General features: G+C 39.3%; 1 protein-coding gene across 3 annotated transcripts in view; it reads left to right on the top strand.

Moving 5' to 3' along the window:
* The first annotated feature begins 19 nt into the window (after positions 1-19).
* PHKB (phosphorylase kinase regulatory subunit beta) overlaps positions 20-18,606 on the top strand; it is a 70,201-nt gene continuing 51,614 nt past the window's right edge. Inside the window, exons 1-6 of one of the 3 annotated variants that reach the window (XM_041400538.1) lie at positions 20-185; positions 8,587-8,676; positions 10,488-10,626; positions 11,273-11,372; positions 13,087-13,194; positions 15,093-15,173. In XM_041400538.1, the coding sequence (XP_041256472.1) occupies positions 116-185; positions 8,587-8,676; positions 10,488-10,626; positions 11,273-11,372; positions 13,087-13,194; positions 15,093-15,173 (588 nt within the window). In that variant the 5' untranslated portion in view covers positions 20-115. The remainder of the gene's footprint in view (positions 186-8,586; positions 8,677-10,487; positions 10,627-11,272; positions 11,373-13,086; positions 13,195-15,092; positions 15,174-18,606) is intronic. The other 2 variants (XM_041400537.1, XM_041400536.1) reach the window with 2 other exon arrangements.

Raw genomic sequence — 18,606 nt, forward strand, 5'->3', positions numbered from 1 at the left:
AGCGCCGTTTGCGGCAGCGGCGGCGGAGCCTGCGCGAGCGCTTTACGGCGGGAGCCAGGCTGGGCCCGCCCGGCGCCGCGCACCCGCGCCGGGGGCTCTCCGGGAGCGCTCCGCCATGGCGGCGACTCACATGGCTGACGTGAGCTGGAAGATGCTGGAGCTGCGCGCTCGCTCCAAACGCTCAGGTCTGACCTCTTGGCTTGCCCGGGAGGAGCTCCGGGGATCCCTGTGCCTCCCGCCACTCACCTGCCCCGCTCCCGGCCCGGCCCGGGGCTGTTTCCCCGTCCCCGCCGCGCCTCTCGCGGGTGGCGGTGCCCGGGCGGGCCCGGCCCTGAGGGGCGCAGGGGACACCCGGGGTGGCGGCCCCGCGGCCCCGGCGGGCACAGCCCCGGTGCGCTCAGGTGTCACCGTGCCCGCGGCAGCAAAGGCAGCCGCTCTGGCGCGTTCATACACCGCAGCCGTACGGAGCGTGCGGCTGTGGAACAGATACAGTGCTTAGAGGAAAGTACCAGCTCTTGGCAGGTTTCCCTCAGGCGAAGCTAACTGTTTCACAGAGTGGGAATTTCGTGTTCTGAACGTGCGGCGGCTGCGTTCTGGCCTAAACCAAAGGGTGATGTTTGCCGAGTTAGCCTGAATTTCTGAACTTCAGAAAACTTGGAGTTTGAGTTTGGTTTTTTTTAAAGTAAAATACAGTCATACCAGGCGTTTAATTGTTCTAACGGAGAAACTTTTCCAGAAGGTCCCTGCCTGTGTTTATACACCACACATGCTTGTAACACTCAGTTGTTGCTTATTTGTATGTTTGGTTGATTTTGTTGTGCTAGTAGCCGATCAGACACTGTGAGACCAAAACGGGGCTTTATGAGGGCTCTAAAGAATTGATTGTGTACAGTCTGGTCTGGTTAATTTGGCTTTAGAGCTCAGTGTGTGCTGGATTGTGGGCAGTGCCGCGGCAGGCGCTGTTGCTGGCAGTGTGATCGTGGGTGACAGACGGAGCCGGGGCTGGAGCTGCGGCAATCCCAGCCTCGGGCAGCGCCTTGGGAGTCAATCCCCTGCGGGGTCAGGCCCGCCTGCAGAGCGCGTTTGATGGTTTCAAACTTTTTCTTTGCTGCTGCTGCTGCTGCCTGTTACTTTTTTGTTACGTGCATAAAGAATTGCGTGCTGAGCAATGACAGATTGTAGCTCATCTTTCCCAGTTCGCGCAGAGTTTGTACAGATTTTGTCTAGACTTGTCTATATAATGACTGAAAAAATTTGCTCAAGAAATAAACATTATTTCAGTTGAAAAGTTTTTCTGATGAAAGAGTTGTTTTAAAGGTCAAATTTTATTTAATGTCTTTCAGGTAACATTCATATCTAAAAATAAAAATCATGTTCTTATATTTCAAGTTTACTGCTGCATCTTTATGTTGAAATTTTTATAACTTCAGGGCTTTTTTCTTCCTTCCTGGCCCTGTCAGAAGGAGACATGGTTTGGATTATCAAAGGAAGTGACTGAAAGTCCCTCACATTTTCCTGGTTTGGCTGAGGCCTGTGCTGGAGTCCCAGCTCACAGACATCACTGTTTTGTCTCGTTTGGGGTTTTTTTACGAGTGTGCTTCTTGGAGTAAGATGTGGTGAACATGGAGTACAGACACACGTGCCTGAAATGCACCAGTGGCTCCTGTTTTATAGCCTGCAGCAATGATCATGTAAGACTCAATCCTGTAGGAGGGAATTTGTATCCTCATGTTTATATGTATTAAGTTGTGAATTACTTTTTTTCCAGTAAAACCAAATTTCATTCAGAAATTTTCATTTTTCCTTCCTGAAGCAATAAAATACTGTTTCATTTGTTGCTACTCTGATTAGGAAGGAGCAGATTCTAAATATAGAAGTTGATTAGTCTAAAGCCCCAAAAATTTTTCTTACTTTAAAAAATATAAACTTTAAAGATTTGGAAAAACTTGTAATCGTAATTGCAGACATGTTTTTCCTATTGTATATCCCAAAGTGGAAGATGACATACCCCTAATAACTGAGACATTCAGTGCCATAAGCAATGTATATGACTGCAGGGAACATCCTGGTGTAGATTTCACATGGGATGAAAGCAGCACTATGCATAAGCAGAGTTTTAGCCCCTTATTATTGTTACTTAACTTTAGTGTGCACTAGTTAAATCAGTATTTTTATTTCATCTTGAAATAGATTGTATTCATCACCTTTTGGTGTTTGTAGCAAATTTCCTATTGAATAACAAAGCTCCTGTCAAATATCCAAAAGATGGGTTTTTTGTAAACTGTGTCCTTTCACTCAGATGGAGTAAGCTACTAAGTTTTATGGAGGTAAAAGCAAAATAAAACCAAGAGGTCAGTGTAGAAGAAGGAAACATAAGATGTAATGAAAGTTTGTGCTGTGCACTCTGTTGTGTTAATAACTCCACTAACATTGCTTTCACTTAATTTAATGCTGATTGCCTTTAACATTTACTAAACAGTTTTGAAAATTACTGTAGCTTAGCCTGAGCCGTTTGTGATTAGCTGCACCAATTTGAAATGGCCAATTTGGATGATGACAGAGCCTCCTCTGCGCATGCTTTTTTAAAATTTGGTAAGTGTGCAGTTCTGTGTTTTGTTTTTGTTTGTAGCTATTTAATTCAACAAAAAATAATTGTATGTTTTGTTTAATGCAGTGTTCTGTGTTAGTAGGTCTTTAGCACTGTACAATAGAACTTAAAAATTTGAACTCTTTCAGTAAAAATTTCTGAAAATTGTAATCTACTTAGATTGAAATCTACTATCAAATCTTCCTGTTTTGTTTGTTTAGCATTCCTGTCAGTATCCCTCAGTGCAACCATCTCTGAACTCCAATTTCTCTTTTAAGATGACACTCACGTGAAAGGTGCATTAGGAATTCTGTTTGATTGACTCCTAAAAAACCCCAGCGTGACTGGTTTAGAAAGAAGTAAAATTTCCAGTCAGTCAGTCATTGGTTACAAAGCTGGACATTTGGAAATTAAGTGGAAGCAAAGTAAAGCCCCCTGGCACAGCTTCTCCTCAGGTACAACAGAAGCTAGAATATATGAAGCTGTCAAGACTATTCCTGTGTATTTTGAAGGGAGTTTGGGATGAGATGTATCCATATGTGACACTCTGTGGTGGGGGAAGCTCTTGGGTAGTCCTTGTTGAAATTCAGTAGTGCTACAGGTGCTGGAGAGTGAGCAGGTAAGGGGACACAAATGGGTGGCTTGGACTCTCCTGCCCTTCCTGTGGCTTTTCAGTTTTGCCTCTCTGACCATCAAAAAATGTGATGTGTTGACAGTGTTAAAAAAAAACCTACTCTTTCCTAATTATTGTATAAATATTTGATGTTTCTCTTGTTATGATGCAAAATAAACATTTTTAGTAGTTTTAACACCTATTGTTTTGAATTCTCAGAAATGGCAATGCCTGCCTTAATATCCTGAGTGGTTTCCAGCCTTGCTTGTAGCATTTACATGGCTTGTGTAGTAGACTTTGCATTTTGGTTATGTGAAGCTCCTGTGTACTGGCATGATGGTCAGTATTTTATTTCTGGTGTTCAGTGGCTTTTGTTGTTTTGTTAGTTACTGTAAATCCTGAAATCAGTAGTTTCCATTAGGTATAATATACTGGACAAAGAGCTACCTTCAGATGATTAGGAAGTAGAGAAAGGACAGAATAAATTGGTGTGTATTTTTTTTCTTTTTCCTCTGTGGTGACCAGTGACAGGCCCTGAAGAAGTGGTTGGAGCTGTGCCAGGGGAGGTTTAGGTTGGATATCAGGAAAAAGGTTCTGCAGCCAGAGGGTGGTTGGGCACTGGAACAGGTTCCCCAGGACAGTGGGCACGGCACCAGCCTGACAGAGCTCAGGAAGAGTTGGACAATGCTCTCAGGCACAGGGTGCCATTCTGGGCTTGTTCTGTGCAGGGCCAGGAGCTTGTGGGTCCCTTCCAACAATCCTTGTGGGTCTCTTCCAACTCAGGATGTACTATGATATGAAATACTAGTTGAATTGCTTGCACAGTGCAACACATGATTTTTTTTTTTTTTGATAAATGATAGTTTAAAAGCTGTGTCACTTTAATGCTATTTAAATTAAACTATTACAAGATTTTAATAATTTTTACCCATATGTTATTGTCACTCAACCAAGGTAACAATTCATACTTTCTGCTTGCTTCTGCTGTGTATTCAGGTAGAGGAACACTTTAATGCCTTTTCCATCTTCCCCTCCAAGCCCTTCTGGTGTTTCCTTACCTTGTTTTGTAAAACAGATCAGTCTGGAAGGGTTGTCAGGATGTCACCGACTCCAACCTCTTGCTCAAAGCAGGATCAGCTGTGAGATCAGAGTTTCCTCCTGTCTGTAGTGATTAAAAATCCCCTTGTGATATAATTTCTTAAACTTTACTGTGAGTAGAAATAAAATCCTCTTTGGTCCCAATGACTTCTGTAATGTGAAGCTGCCACTGCCCTTACTAATGCTGGGTAATGAAGGTTACAGTGATCTGAGGCCCAGGGCTTGCCTCTGTCTCAAGTGTTTGATTATGTCCAGACCTAATGTCACGTCAGAGGTTGTGATCAGTTTTCATTCTTATCAAATCTACAAAGAAATCTTGTATTCTCAGCTTTTTTCTTTTAGCCTGGCCTGATTTAGTTATGCAAACCAACATTTTCTTTTGTTATTCTGGCATGTGAAATGTTGGAAACAAAGTTCTTGCTGTGTTGCTTCCATTTGTTTGGGATTAACTTTGTGGAAGTGTTTGTTTATAAAGACTTGAAAGATTTGAATAAACTGGCCTTGTTGAAATATGCAAGTCTTTATCCACAGACTCGGTATAGAATTCCATTCTAATCCCTATTTTTCTTTAATATGCACAATTACTGCCATCTTCAAGGAGGTGTGTGTGTCTAAAGCTTCCATATATACAAATTTGGGAACAGAGTTGTTTTAAAGCCATTTTGGCCATAGCTTCTGAATCCAAACAAATCTGGACAGTTCATATCTCTTCCCTGATGAGCAGTTAATGTTAATCTTAGGTATAACTGGAATAAAAGTGGGGTGGATGAGAAAGTAACATCAGGATGACACAGTATTTTCAGGCTCCTGAGGTTGTATATACATAGGATTGAAATTCCTTCCTGTTCTCTATCTTTGAAAGGAATCTCTGTCATTTTTAGTGATTATTCAACTTGAAGAGTGGTGAAATCATATGACTCTGGGACCTGTAAATGGTAGGAAATGAAAGGGGATTAGTTTTCTTCCAGATTAGGAATATAGGCATTTAGTCAGTGCAATGTCTGAAGACAAACAGGGATTTAACTGGACTTGGGATCAAGACTTTGAATGTGCTCTTACCAGACATTAATTATATTAACACAGGAAGTGACACTTTGATTTCCTATCAATTTTTTAGTGATCTTGAAGTAGGTACTGCCTGCAGCAATGCACTTGTGGTGTAAGGAAATAACTTCAATGTTTGTAGGAAGAAAAGCTGAACTCCCAAATACCCTATTTAAATGTTGAATGGGGTTGGTACACCACTAGACAGCAGACAAAATAGTAAATCAACAGAACAGGTTTTTATGGTCTTCCTAGCATACCTACTTATTTGTCTAAAATAAAACCCCTACTGTAGGGTTATAATAAAGTGCTGTATTTATGAAAAATAGTATTTAAAATGAATGTCCTCATTCTGTTTCTTCTGAATGCTGCTGTACAAAGCGAGACCTCCAGGGTCCCATTTGCAAATGTCACTATTATGTTTAGAGTGCTGCAGTCTTGCTGTTGTCATATCTTTAAAAAAAAAATTAGTTTGAAAACTGATTTTAAATATTTAATTGAAAATAGTTTTCTATGACAGGTTTTTATTTGGCTGAAATGAACCCAGATAGATTTTGGATGAGATTGTAGGCTTTTTTTTTAGCCATCCTTAAAATAGCTTCCGCTGTGTTATGGGCTCTCTCCAAAAGCTCAAGGAAGGAGCAGCTTCGTGTTTGTCCTGACTGTTCCTTGCTTTGATTAGGTTGTGATTGTAATGAATGTAATTTACCACATGATTTCTCCAGGGGAGTGCTGTAGACACCCAAGCAAAACATCAACTATATAGATACTAATAAGGAATTAATGAAAAATACATGGAAAACTTTGATTTAAACAAGTTCTTCTCCTTATAGTAGGAGTAATTTTAGGGAATACTTCAAAAGCATAAAACTATTTTTGTCAGTTTTTCAAACTTTGAATTCATTTCACCTTTCTGTTCCATCAGCAGTCTACTCTGTTTTACTATATTTGTATTAAAGTTTCAAACATCTAGAATAATGTAATTTGTGGCGGTGTTTTGACATTTTCATGCTCTCTGTTCTGTTTAATCTTTCTGCACTAAGTTGAAGCCTTTGAATGCTCTGAAATAGAAGAATATGCTTGCTTTTTGTTCTTGATACTTTTGTTTTGTTTCTCTGTTGGCCACAGAGGGTCACAGATTGTCTGGTGAGTATTCAAATGAAAACAGTTTTAGTTCAGGAACTTTTGACTTGTGTGTATGTGCCTGTGGATGCTCAGCTGTGTGTCCTGGTGCCACACTGGTTGGCAGCCTGCAGGAAATGGACATTCTGAACCCATTTCACACACAAAGGATGGTGGATATGCATGTGATATTCACTTAGCTAAACTAAGAATTAGAATCATTTTTTTGTCTTTGAAAATCTAGTAAGTGAATTTCTCATAAAATTGCTGCTTTTTATGCACTGACTTCCTGAAGATTTTTTCTTTTGTGTATTCTGTCCTTTCACTACAACACTGTACAAAATTACAGTTACTGCAGCTCACTGTATTGTGTGCTTTTGCAAGATAAGCGAATTAATTGTATAACAGCATAAATTATAAATCATTTCATGGACAGGGATTCATAGGCTAAAAGAAGTAGAAAAACAAAATAGCTTCAAAAATGGATTTAAATTGGTTCAGAATGTTCATTATTTATTTATTTATTTATTTAAATAGATGATACAAAAGCTATGATATGTTACAAGTTTTTCTTTTCCATTACAGAACAATTTAATTTCTTTTGACTTTGTTTTTTTAGGCAGTTCAAATCCACTGGGCTCTCTGTGCTTCCCCTTTCAGACCCTTTCCCACATGCAGGTGTTTATTTCTAATTTAACCTCTCCCAAAGAGGAAAGGCTGTAGGGGAAGCTCAGGTGGGTTGGGAAGCATCACCAGGACATCCAAGCAGAGCAGGCACCCAGGGATCTGCTTGGGGAGGGGTGGGTTTTTTTCACTCCTGTGCTGGCAAAGCAAAGATAATACTAACTTGGGGTGAGGTTTGCGTTTTTGAATGTCTGGACATTTTCTTGTTTCCCCCAAAGGACTTGATTCATAAAGCTTCTGTCACCGTTCTGCACACATCCCACTTAGGCTGGAAAGGACCTCTGAGGTCATCAAGTCCATCATTTGACCAAACACCATCTTGGCAACTGGACAGGGCACTGAGTCCCACATCCGGTTGTTTCTTGAACAATTTTTTTTTCTTCATTTTGTTTTCTTGATTTCATGAGGCTGGGAGTCCTGTATATGGACAATCACGAGTCTGGTGCTTGGGAGTGTGCTGGGATTGCCAAAGAGGCTCTGTGAAAAGGAGCACTCGCTGTGTCCTGCCAGAACTGCTTGGCTGGTTGGGCTGCCCTGGCACTGCATTCCCTGAGCTTTTCCAAAGGGCAGGGTGCAGGCTGGAAAGGGAAAGTTCTCATTCTTCCTGTTAGCACATGGCTCTTGTGGAGATCTTGCCATCCAGAACACTGAATAAAGCCTGAGTGATTTGTAGGGGAGAGCAGGATGTTACTCTGAAATTAGAAGTTGGAAATGGTTCATCCCAGTAATTTTGAATAGGTGGCTCATTTCAGCTCTCAGTAAAAGTGACTTTTCAGGTGCAGATAGGGAAGCATCAATATGTGGGGCAATGAGAATGAAAGATGGGGATTTGGTAGCATTGTATTTCTCTGGGATATAGGTAACTTGAGGGCTTTATCTGTTGAATGACTTGTTGAAGCTTTAGCAGCATGTGGGAACAAGCCAACCCTTATTCTGACATGGCATCAGCTGGGCTGACTGGTGGGTGCAAACAAGGTTGGGGTAGGTGAAACACTGATGGTGTTGGACATCTTCACCATTTTAGAAGGCAGGTAGGGCAGTAAGAATTGAATATGGTCTACTTTTGTCCCTCTTCTGTTTTCCTACATATCTTCTGGAATTTTCTCTGTAACATACTGAAGTTCTAAGAAAATGTTCATCGAAAACTCTTAAGTTTAATAGTTGTCTTCAATAATTAACTCTACACTTAAGTAGCATTTGCTGTAGTTGAGTATCTACAAGGCACTGGAGGTGCAGGTGGAGGTCTGGTTTGTGTAGACAGGTACTGTAGAAAAAATTCTCTGAGACTGTAGAGATAACTTTTTTGTTTCAATTGAAATTCGAAAAATTGTGCTTTTGTATAACAAACATGAAGAAATACCTTATCACAGTAATTTTTAGCAATATTACAATGATGAGGCTGATTTTGATTTTGTTTTCTTTTTGCTTCTTATTTTAGGTTCAATTTATGAGCCACTTAAATGTATTAACCTTCCAAAGCCAGAGGGGGAAACTCTGTGGGATAAATTAAATCATTACTATAGAATTGGTAAGTTAATAATGCTTGGACTAACCCAGAAGTGAGTTAGAATTGATATTTGCATGATAAATATCAGCTCTACATTATTCCTACTTTAGGATAGTTTCCTAAACTTCTGCTGGACGTTTGGAAGGTGCAAAGAGAAGGGCTGAGTTAAATTTCTTTCTGTAAAATCAAAATGTCTGTTGAAAATCCAGTTCAGTTGTAAGATTGAATTTAGAATTATTTTGGATAAAGGGGTAGCTTAGGATTGTAACATTGACCAGATACAGCTGAGGAAAAATTTAAATGGACAAAAGCTTTCTTGTAGTATTTGGAACAGTCTGGCAGTTCTTTTTTGCTATTAATGGTGCCATAATGTGTTTTTGTGCTGAAATTTTATTTGTTAGTTAATTTCAAGTCAACTGTAGTGTTTTTCATTTGATGCTGTTTTAAGCCAAAACCATTAAAGAAGCAACATTTTGTTTTGGGTTTTAGGAGGTTTGTGTTATAATGAAGTCCTGCCTGTATTCTGAAATCAGGGCTGTTTAATGGCTGTGCAATTGACAGTTTAAAATTGAAGTTTTACTCAGGCAAGGGTACAGAACAGTGAACAACTTCCCCATTATTCTAAAATGTGGGATGGGATTCCCTTCATTCAAATGGCTTTTTGAAGTGAAATCTGTACCTGGCCTACCCTTAGACGTGTTGCTTTTTGTAGGTGCATTGCTTTCTTACAGAGGAGATGACTGTTCAATTGGCTTTTTTAACACTTGGCAGCAACAAATCTGTGGGGGTGCTTGCTGTTTATCTCAGGCAATTATTCTGGTGCCACAGTAAAAATCTACTATTGAATTTATACTTAATTTATAATAATCTATATTGACTTTTTCAGGTAATATTTTATCAAAGCTTTTGTTATAGCATATCAAGACACTGAATATAATGCAAAAAGCTGTAAAACCTTATCCTTTTCATTTAGAATACTTAGTTTCTAAGTATTCTATATAGACAATAAAGATGCCTTCTTAAAATTGATGCTTGATAACAATCTCTGGAAAAAACCTGCTTTCCTGTCTTATGCAGAAGAGATTATTGTTAGAAAGGTCATGTTCGAGGGCATTAAGCCCAGTTTCAATCTTGTAGCATTCCAGTTATTATATAACCTTAGGAAAAACAATTTCCAAAAATCAAAATATTGAAGTACAAAAATAATTAAAGTAATATCTAATATTTTTTCAAACTCAGTTTTGGCCACCTGAAAATTCCTGTCTTAGTCTATTTTCATATCAAGATACTGAGTTAAATAATTGTAGTTGTCCTTTCTCCTTACTTATTCCCCTCTACTTATATAAATATTGATAAAATCATCTGGCCTGAGTTAAAAATGTAGTTTTTATGACTGTCGAGTTCTGGAGAGTTTAAGCATTTAACTGATTTGGGGCAGTTGACATACTGTCGTCACTTTTTTCTTCTGTTTTCATAGAAAGGAAATTACTGGGTTGCTTTGTGGAAATTCTGTGCAAAGTGTTGTGCTAGAACAGAGTCATAGAAATAGTTTGGAATACTGCTGGGCTTTTGTGTAAAAGGGTCTAATTTGTCTAAAAAATACAATATAACAAATTTTGTGTCTGTTTCTCCTTACCTTTCTTTCCCTTATATATAAAGGTAAGGAGAAACACACACAAATTTTGTGTGTGTTTCTCCTTACCTTTCTTTCCCTTATTTTATCTTATGCATCCTCTAACAGGTTGTTTACACCTTGATCTGTTCCTGAAAATATATTTAGAAACTGGAAGAAATAGAAATGTTGTTAACAATCTTTTTTTTCCTTCTTCCAGTTAAATCAACGTTGCTGGTCTATCAAAGCCCAACCACAGGTCTGTTCCCTACCAAGACTTTTGGGAGTAACCAAAAGGCAAAAGTCCATGATAGCCTTTACTGTGCTGCCTGTGCCTGGGCATTGGCCCTTGCTTACAGGTGAATAACTTCTACCCTCGTGTCTTTGCCAGGTTACATTCCCTCTCATTTTCAGTTCCCTGGGAAAGTTTTAAAAGATGAAGCTTTATCAAAATTAGATTTGTAAACCCATAGAAAATGGTGCATTTCCAAATCTTGGTAAAAATATTTATGAGGGTGCTAAGTTAAAAATGTCAGTCTACTTTTGGTAAGTAAACATGTTTTCATACAATGTAATTGGTGCCAGTATTTGTTACAGAGGAATTAATGCATGCTACTAAAAATAGAGGTTCTTCTGGCAAATTGTATTCAGGGGATACTTTTAAATCTAGCAGTAGAGTTCAGGGCATTGGCGGGCTTGTTGCTGGTCCTAAGAATCATTTACTTGCAAGAGACTAGGTGTTATAATATCAGGAAGGATTTTTTTAATTCTTGAATTTTGAAAGAGGAATGCTTGTGTAAGTTGTCAGACAAAAACCCTTTTATTATTTTTATTATTTTTAATGAGAAAGGATGACTAGGGCTGTAAATATGTAGATATGAGTGAGGTCACCACTAAGCAGCGGCATTAGTTAAATACTTAATATTCCAAAACATGGATGTCTCCTTTTTTCTTCCCCCACTAATGCATTTGCAATTTGTTTTATGAGTTATCTCTGTCACCCAGGCGCATTGATGATGACAAGGGAAGGACCCACGAGCTGGAGCATTCTGCCATCAAGTGCATGAGAGGAATTCTCTACTGCTACATGCGCCAGGCCGATAAGGTAAAACTGCGCTGCGGACACGGCACTCGCCTCACGCGAGGGATCCGTTAAACTGGGAAACAAATCCTAAATGCACATCACATCCACGGGGTTAGGGTGCCCCAGCTCAGAACAGCTGCTGCATTGTTGTTGCTGCATTGTTTTAGGGAGTAGAAGATGTGAGCATTTTGGGTAGGAAAGTGCAGGGTACACTTGAAAATTCTTTGTGTTCATTTTGCAGTTATTTGTCCCATTTAAATATTATACCATTAGTACTTGTGGGGGTTTTTATGTCTTTTTATATTGATTAAATGGAAAGATGTAGAACTACTTTTTGTTAAGGCTGGAGAATTCTTTTTGCACTGTTTTCTTGGTTATTGTGTTTGTAGTTGTTCTTTATGTAGGTGATCGTTTTGATTTTTTGCTTGGTTTCTTTAGCAGACATTTTCCAGCGGTATTTGACTTAATGACATAGTTTCAGAAGGTCACACATTTCCAAAATGAGTAAGGAAACTGAGTAGTCTACTTATATTGCAACACAGCTGATTTATTCAGCCCTTAATTCTCTTGTGAATATACTGTGAATATTCAGGCCTTCTTATTAAAATTTGGTGTGGTGGATAAATTTTGCGAAGTGGCTAGCAGCAGATCTAGAAGTGGTTAAATAAATACATTCCATGTGGTTATTTGAAGTTTCAGGTCACTGACTTTTAACTGTATTATTAGAAATAGTTTTCATGTAAGTCCATAGCTTCCCTCACAGCTGAGCACACAAACTGAAATGGGAAACCCACAGGTATGTGGTATCAGTAACAATAATAATGAGCAAGTATTGCATAGCCACTTGTACCTATGCTGACATATATTTTCTGGGGGTTTGGATGTTTCTTGAGAGTCTCATATCTTTAAATAATCTTGGCCTTAATTTATCTTGTTACATTTGAGCTGTTGTTTTTCTCTTTGATGTGCAGTTTTTTGTTTTGGGGATGAGGAGTGCCAGATAAGAATAATGAGCATTAAATTAGCAGAGATGTCCCACTGCTGGCACACTGTTTGTCTTGTTTTGTCTTGTTTGCTACAGATGCCTTTCTCTTCCTACAGTGTAGTAATATCAGTTTCTGGTAGCTAAGAGACAGAAGTCAAGCTGGACTTTATTCTGAGAGACTGTGTGTGGCCTCATGTACAAGGAAAATATTTTTTAGTAATATAAGTTATATCTGCTCAAGACATGATTTGAGCAAATGCTGCTGCTTTTAGCAAAAATGCAGATGTTACATTCTATTGCCAATGAACATGTGAGTCATGACCTGTATTTATTGTATTTGTCGAGTAGACTCCACAATATAGTACTTGTTTGCTTGTACTGAGGCATGTGCTGTGTTTTGTTGGTAGAGAAGAAAATCTTAAGAAGAATATTTAAGAAACTACTGTGAAATGTGGATCAGGTACTGGCAATGGTGGTTAGAAAATTTTAACATTTGTTGGAGAGCAAAGCATGGCTTGAAGAGTTATGGAGTTATCTTGGTTTAATTTAATTACCAGCTATACAGTAATTGTTCTGAAAATACACTATTGGTGATAAGGTTCACATAGTGGTCAAATTAAGACTTTTTTAGTTTGAAAATAATAACAATAATAATAATAATTTAAATAAGGTATATGGTGAATTTGTGGTTGCCAAACATGCTGAAATTATTGCCTTTGCTTTTATGTTTTGCCTTTCTTTCACCTTTAGGTTCAGAAATTTAAACAAGACCCCAAACCATCTGCATGTCTGCATTCTGTGTTCAATGCACAGACTGGAGATGAGGTCTTCTCCCATGAGGAGTATGGACACCTTCAGGTAACACATCCGTGTTGTTGTAAATCAAAGTTTGGCTGATTTTTTAATAATAATGTCTTCATTCTTCCATAATGCAGCAGACTCAGTTTGATTAGATTTGTGTTAGATGTGCTGTGTGTGATAAAACTGAGTTAGCTGCCTTTTGCATCCTCTGCTGAGATAGACAGAGTGTTTTGAAACATAACTGAGTGGTATGCTTTGGTCAGAAGGTACTGAAATAACTGAGACTGTAGAGGTAGATCCTTGGTTGTTTACAAAGTTGCTTCTTTTTGAGACCAACAGATGGCTGTCAATAAATAATCCTGGCAAAAGAATGTTGTAGTCAGGAAAGTGAAAGATTTAGTGTAATCTTATGGTGAATATTCCCCGTTCAATTTTCCATAATTTTGAGCAATTTTCATTCATTTAATGTACACTGACAATGGTTAGGAATTGTTCACTGCTTTTCATAGTGGTTCCTAGTCAGACTAATTGCATAACTGATTGTTTTATTGTCTCTCATTTTCCAGAGTTTTAATCTTTACTCCTTTTATTTTCCATTCTCTTTCCTTTCAGACCCACCTTTGCTTTCATGATCTTGTTATTTTGCATTCCATAAGTCTGCACACACCTTTTAGCTCAGAAATTGCTAGTGAAATTATTCAGAACTGGCACAGTAGGTTGATGGTTATTTCATTTCATGGTGACAGTATTACTTAAATAGTTTGTACAGTGAATGTGTTGGATTCAGAAATTTTATGTTCTGAGAAAAATGCTTTATGGAGTTATCTTAAGTTAGCATTTTGGACTATGGGAAATTTCATGAAAAGGCACATGTTTTATCTATAAGAGGAGACCATTTGGGGACTTGGGGAGCACTGTATGACAGTTTAAAGTCTGCTTTTTGTGGCAGCTCAACCCTTCCCATAAACATGAATGCACATTCCCATCTGTCATCTGCATACCTCAAAAATTAGACGGTTTTCAGCTCTGTGGAGACAGGAGTACAGAGTAACTGAGAGGGCTCAGCTGGGAAACATTGAATATATTATGTAGCCCTTATTGCTGTATTTGGTGCTTTTCAGTTTGTATTAAGACACTGGAGTCAGTTGTCTTTAAATATTTATAGATTTTTAGAATTTGGATGTAATTTTTGATCTGCTATGTTCCAGATAAGAATCCACTTTTTTTGTTCTAGATGTTTTTTTTAAATTTCATGTAATGAGATTGTGGTATTTTGCCTCACAGTGTGATAAACTTAGTTTCTCTATTGAAGTTATAGAAATTCTCAAGTATAGGAAAGTTCTGTAATAAAAACCAAACCAGCAGTTTCCTTTGATTCCTCAATGAGTTGGCATTATGATGCTCATATCTACAGCTGCTGAAGGTAATTACTGTTTACAATAAATGCTGTGTATGGGTACTAAAAATATAGTTTTTCAATATCTGATCATATCTGAATGCTGTAATTCTCCTCCTGTCAGCTGATAATGCCAAAAATCCCACCAGGGCAGAAGTGATTTGCTTTCTAGGTGTGCTGTGCACTATTCAATATACTGCTTGCCTTTCTGGTAACCTACTTGCCAGTGAGTTGTCATACGTGTAAACATGAGGACAGCTCGTGACCAAAGTGATTACCTGTGGGTCAGAGCAGTGTGCCTGAGGGAGAACATTTTCCTAGCACAGTTTGAAATTTAAAAAATCATAAAACATCAGAAGTTCTAGAGGACAAGGTTTGTTTGTGCCACCTTTTCCTATTGATTGTTTCCACGTCATTAGATCCGGGATTTTTTGAGAAGCAGAAGTGTGTTATAATGGGACCATCTTTGTTAGTGAATTATACCATGTTTATTTTGTTTACGTGACTCCAATAAACATAAAGTTAATTATAGTTTCCTTTCTGTGTTTAATTGCTCCAGATCAATGCTGTGTCATTATTTCTTCTCTATTTGGTTGAGATGATCTCTTCAGGGCTGCAGATTATCTACAACACAGATGAGGTACAAATTGATTTCCTGTCCTAAAACATGCTTCAAATTGTCTGTGTTTTTTCTGGGTTTTATTTCATTACCAACTGTAAAGTAATTGTTCTGAAAATATGCTGCAGGTATTCTGTGCTTTGAGTGGAACTCAGAAAAAGTAATGGAATGAATGGATAGTGAAATAATAGCTAAAAAAGTCTTAGATGTGCAAAGAGTAAATGTAACATGACATTGAAAGTTTTATAGTTCTCTGCTATTTCTGATAGCTGCAATGTCAAGAACTAAAAGGTCAGAGTTCCAACATGTTAGGACAATTAACTTCTACTTACATTGCTCTCACTTTTCACATTATTTCAAACTCTCAGTTCACCCTGTGCAATGAAAATTCAGAATAATAAATACTGGGGTTAATTTTCAGGGAAGCTGCGGGGCTTTCTTCAAACCAATATGAACCTATGGGTGTTACTAATTTTTGCTGTATCCTTAATTGAAAATAAAAGAATTTTATTAGTGTTAGTCATACTAATTTTATTAGTCAATTTTATTTATTAGTCATAGTAAGAGATGTTTCTGGAAAGCGTTAACTCTTCTGTAAATAAGATAATAATAGCCTTGGCTTGAGTACAAGTCATGTCAGGACAACCTGCTGGCCTGCTCTAAAATGAGGTTATGTTTTGAAACTGGAATGGAAAGCACAGATGTATATACTTTTTTAATTCTTTTTTTTCTCCAATTTTCTTAATCTGGATTTGTTTGAATTTACTCTTTTCTGTTTGATAGTTGCTGCTGTATTGCCTTAAAAAGCTTAAATATGCTTGCAGTACTACTATTAAAAACAGAGAGATTTTTCCAGTAATAGTGAATTTACATTATTTTTCTATAACATATATCTTCAGTAATCTGTTTTTTTAGGTAATTAGAAAACTAAATTTAGCAAGATGTCTTCTTTCTTAGATCATATGATAGGCCTATATTATTTCCTCTGAACTGCCTTTATATCTGTGAGGAGGCAAATGTATATAATCAAGTATTTAATTAGCTTGATATATAATTTATGTTATCCTCCAGATGTTTGCATTTAATTACAGATTCTGCAGAAAAAGTGCATGTTTATAGACTCTCCAGTCAGTGGATATTGTCCTCTTCCTTGCCTGGATGTCATTTTCCTAGCAACTGTCCCCTCTAAATCTCTGCACTATGGAGATTCATACTCGGATTTTTTACCACAGACCTGCACTTTCTGTTGGGCTCTGTGTGGCTGCAGCAACTGGCAGAATCTGTTAACACCATGTGGTGATCAAATGTCCCAGGTTTCCTGTGTGTCTCGAGGATGTGGCTGTGTGGATGTGGTGGTGTGACAGTGCCGATGTGGCAGTGGCATGGGTGTGGCCATGGGGATGTGGCTGGGGGGAGGTGGCAGTGTCAATGTGGCACTCTGCTGCCCAAACCCACAGCTGGATGTCCCTCCCCAGTGCCCCAAGGCAGGCTGGCTTTGGGTCCTTCCCCTCGGAGGAGCAGCGCAGGGCACAGGGGGCAGGGCACAGGCTGCTGGCTGCAGGGAGCTGACTGCAGGGCGCAGGGGGCTGACTGCAGGGCGCAGGGGGCTGACTGCAGGCTGCAGGGCACAGGGTGCTGGCTGCAGGGACCTCAGCGCAGGGCACAGGGTGCTGGCTGCAGAGTGCTGGCTGCAGGGCACAGGGTGCTGGCTGCAGGGCACAGGGGGCTGACTGCAGGGAGCTGACTGCAGGGAGCTGGGTGCTGGCTGCAGGGCACATGGGTGCTGGCTGCAGGGAGCTGAGTGTAGGGCACAGGGTGCTGGTTGCAGGGAGCTGAGTGCAGGACACAGGGTGCTGGCTGCAGGGAGCTGAGTGCAGGGCACAGGGTGCTGTCTGCAGGGAGCTGGGCACAGGGTGCTGGCTGCAGGGTGCTGACTGCAGGCTGCAGGGCACAGGGAGCTGGCTGCAGGGAGCTGGGTGCTGGCTGCAGGGAGCTGGGTGCTGGCTGCAGGGCACAGGGTGCTGGCTGCAGGGCACAGGGTGCTGGCTGCAGGGAGCTGCCTGCAGGCTGCAGGGCACAGGGTGCTGGCTGCAGGGAGCTGACTGCAGGGGGCTGGCAGATGGGCGCTGTTTGCCAAACTGGCTGTGGGAATGTTTGTGCACAGAGCTCTTGCCTTTAGAGGCAGTGCTGCCTCTCCATGGCGGGTGTGGCACCTGTCAGTGAGTTACCCTCTGCTTTCATCTATTGGCAGTGGAAAAATTAATTTAATTGCATCTTTGCATCCCTAGCAAAGACAGCAGTGTATGGCTGTGTGAGTGTATGAATGAGAGCAGTTAGCCACACATTACTCAGCACTGTGAGTATGTGCAGGCATCCATGCTGGGTGTGTGCTCTTTATTACACTTCCATCTCCACATGCTCAACTTTGGATAAATAAGCTTAACACACAACCCATGATTTCTATAAGTGCCATGGCATTGATCTGGTTACAGCATTTGCATGCCTGTGATAGGAATAATTTGTTCTCTGAAGATTCTGGTTTACAACAAGCTATTTGATGGCTTTTTTTCATGTAAATCTACTGTTTGGAAACCCTAGTTAGTGTCATAAAATGCCTGTCATTGACCATTCTTTTCCTGTGTTCCAAACATCATCACTGGTAAAAAGTAATCCATAAGGTTATATGTTCTATGTGATGCTATTTGCCCCTTCATATAAATTTCAGTTACTGATAGACATGGGAAAAGCCACACTCTTAATATTTGGGTGTTCTGGCTTCATTCAGAGAAAGTTAATTTTAATACAACTAAATGCTAAATTACAGGGATGAATATACTGGGCATAGCTGAAGAGTGAGACAGAGTTTTCTTGGAAGTAGTAACTTGATGATGAGATCTAGTGTGCAAATAATTGAACACCTCATAGTGAAATTTTAGCAGAGACATTAAATAGAGACAAGTGTGTCTAGAATTATAATATTGGTGGTGAATTGGTATTAGCTAAAAGAGTAAATATAAAAATATAAAGAATAAATCTGAAATAGTAAATTTTTAAAATGTAATGAAAAATGGAGAAAAAAGGCAAAACAAAGGTATATAGGCAAATACCTTTCAGTAAAAGATTGGGGTTTTGTTACATGCCTCATTGAAAAAAACCAAACCACTTGATGGTAGCAAAGTGGATCCTTCTCTGTAGTTCTTCAGTATGGTTGTGTTTATAGCCATTGCAGTAGTTTCTTTTCCACAGTCCCCTAGAATAATTTGGAAGGGAGGGGATGAAACTCCTGCTTTGGAGATGAAGCAGTGTAAAGCTTGTGCTTGTGTTTACATTTTCTCTAAGCGCCAATCTGTGGACTCTTTAAAATGAACTATAAAACTTATGCTCAATTTCATTTTTCTACAGTCAAACTACTCCAAATGTCTCTTTCAACATTGCAAATCAGGAAAAATTATCT

Source organism: Onychostruthus taczanowskii, unplaced genomic scaffold (genome assembly GCF_017590055.1).
Source record: "Onychostruthus taczanowskii isolate IOZ18803 unplaced genomic scaffold, ASM1759005v1 scaffold18, whole genome shotgun sequence".
Lineage (NCBI taxonomy): Eukaryota > Metazoa > Chordata > Aves > Passeriformes > Passeridae > Onychostruthus > Onychostruthus taczanowskii.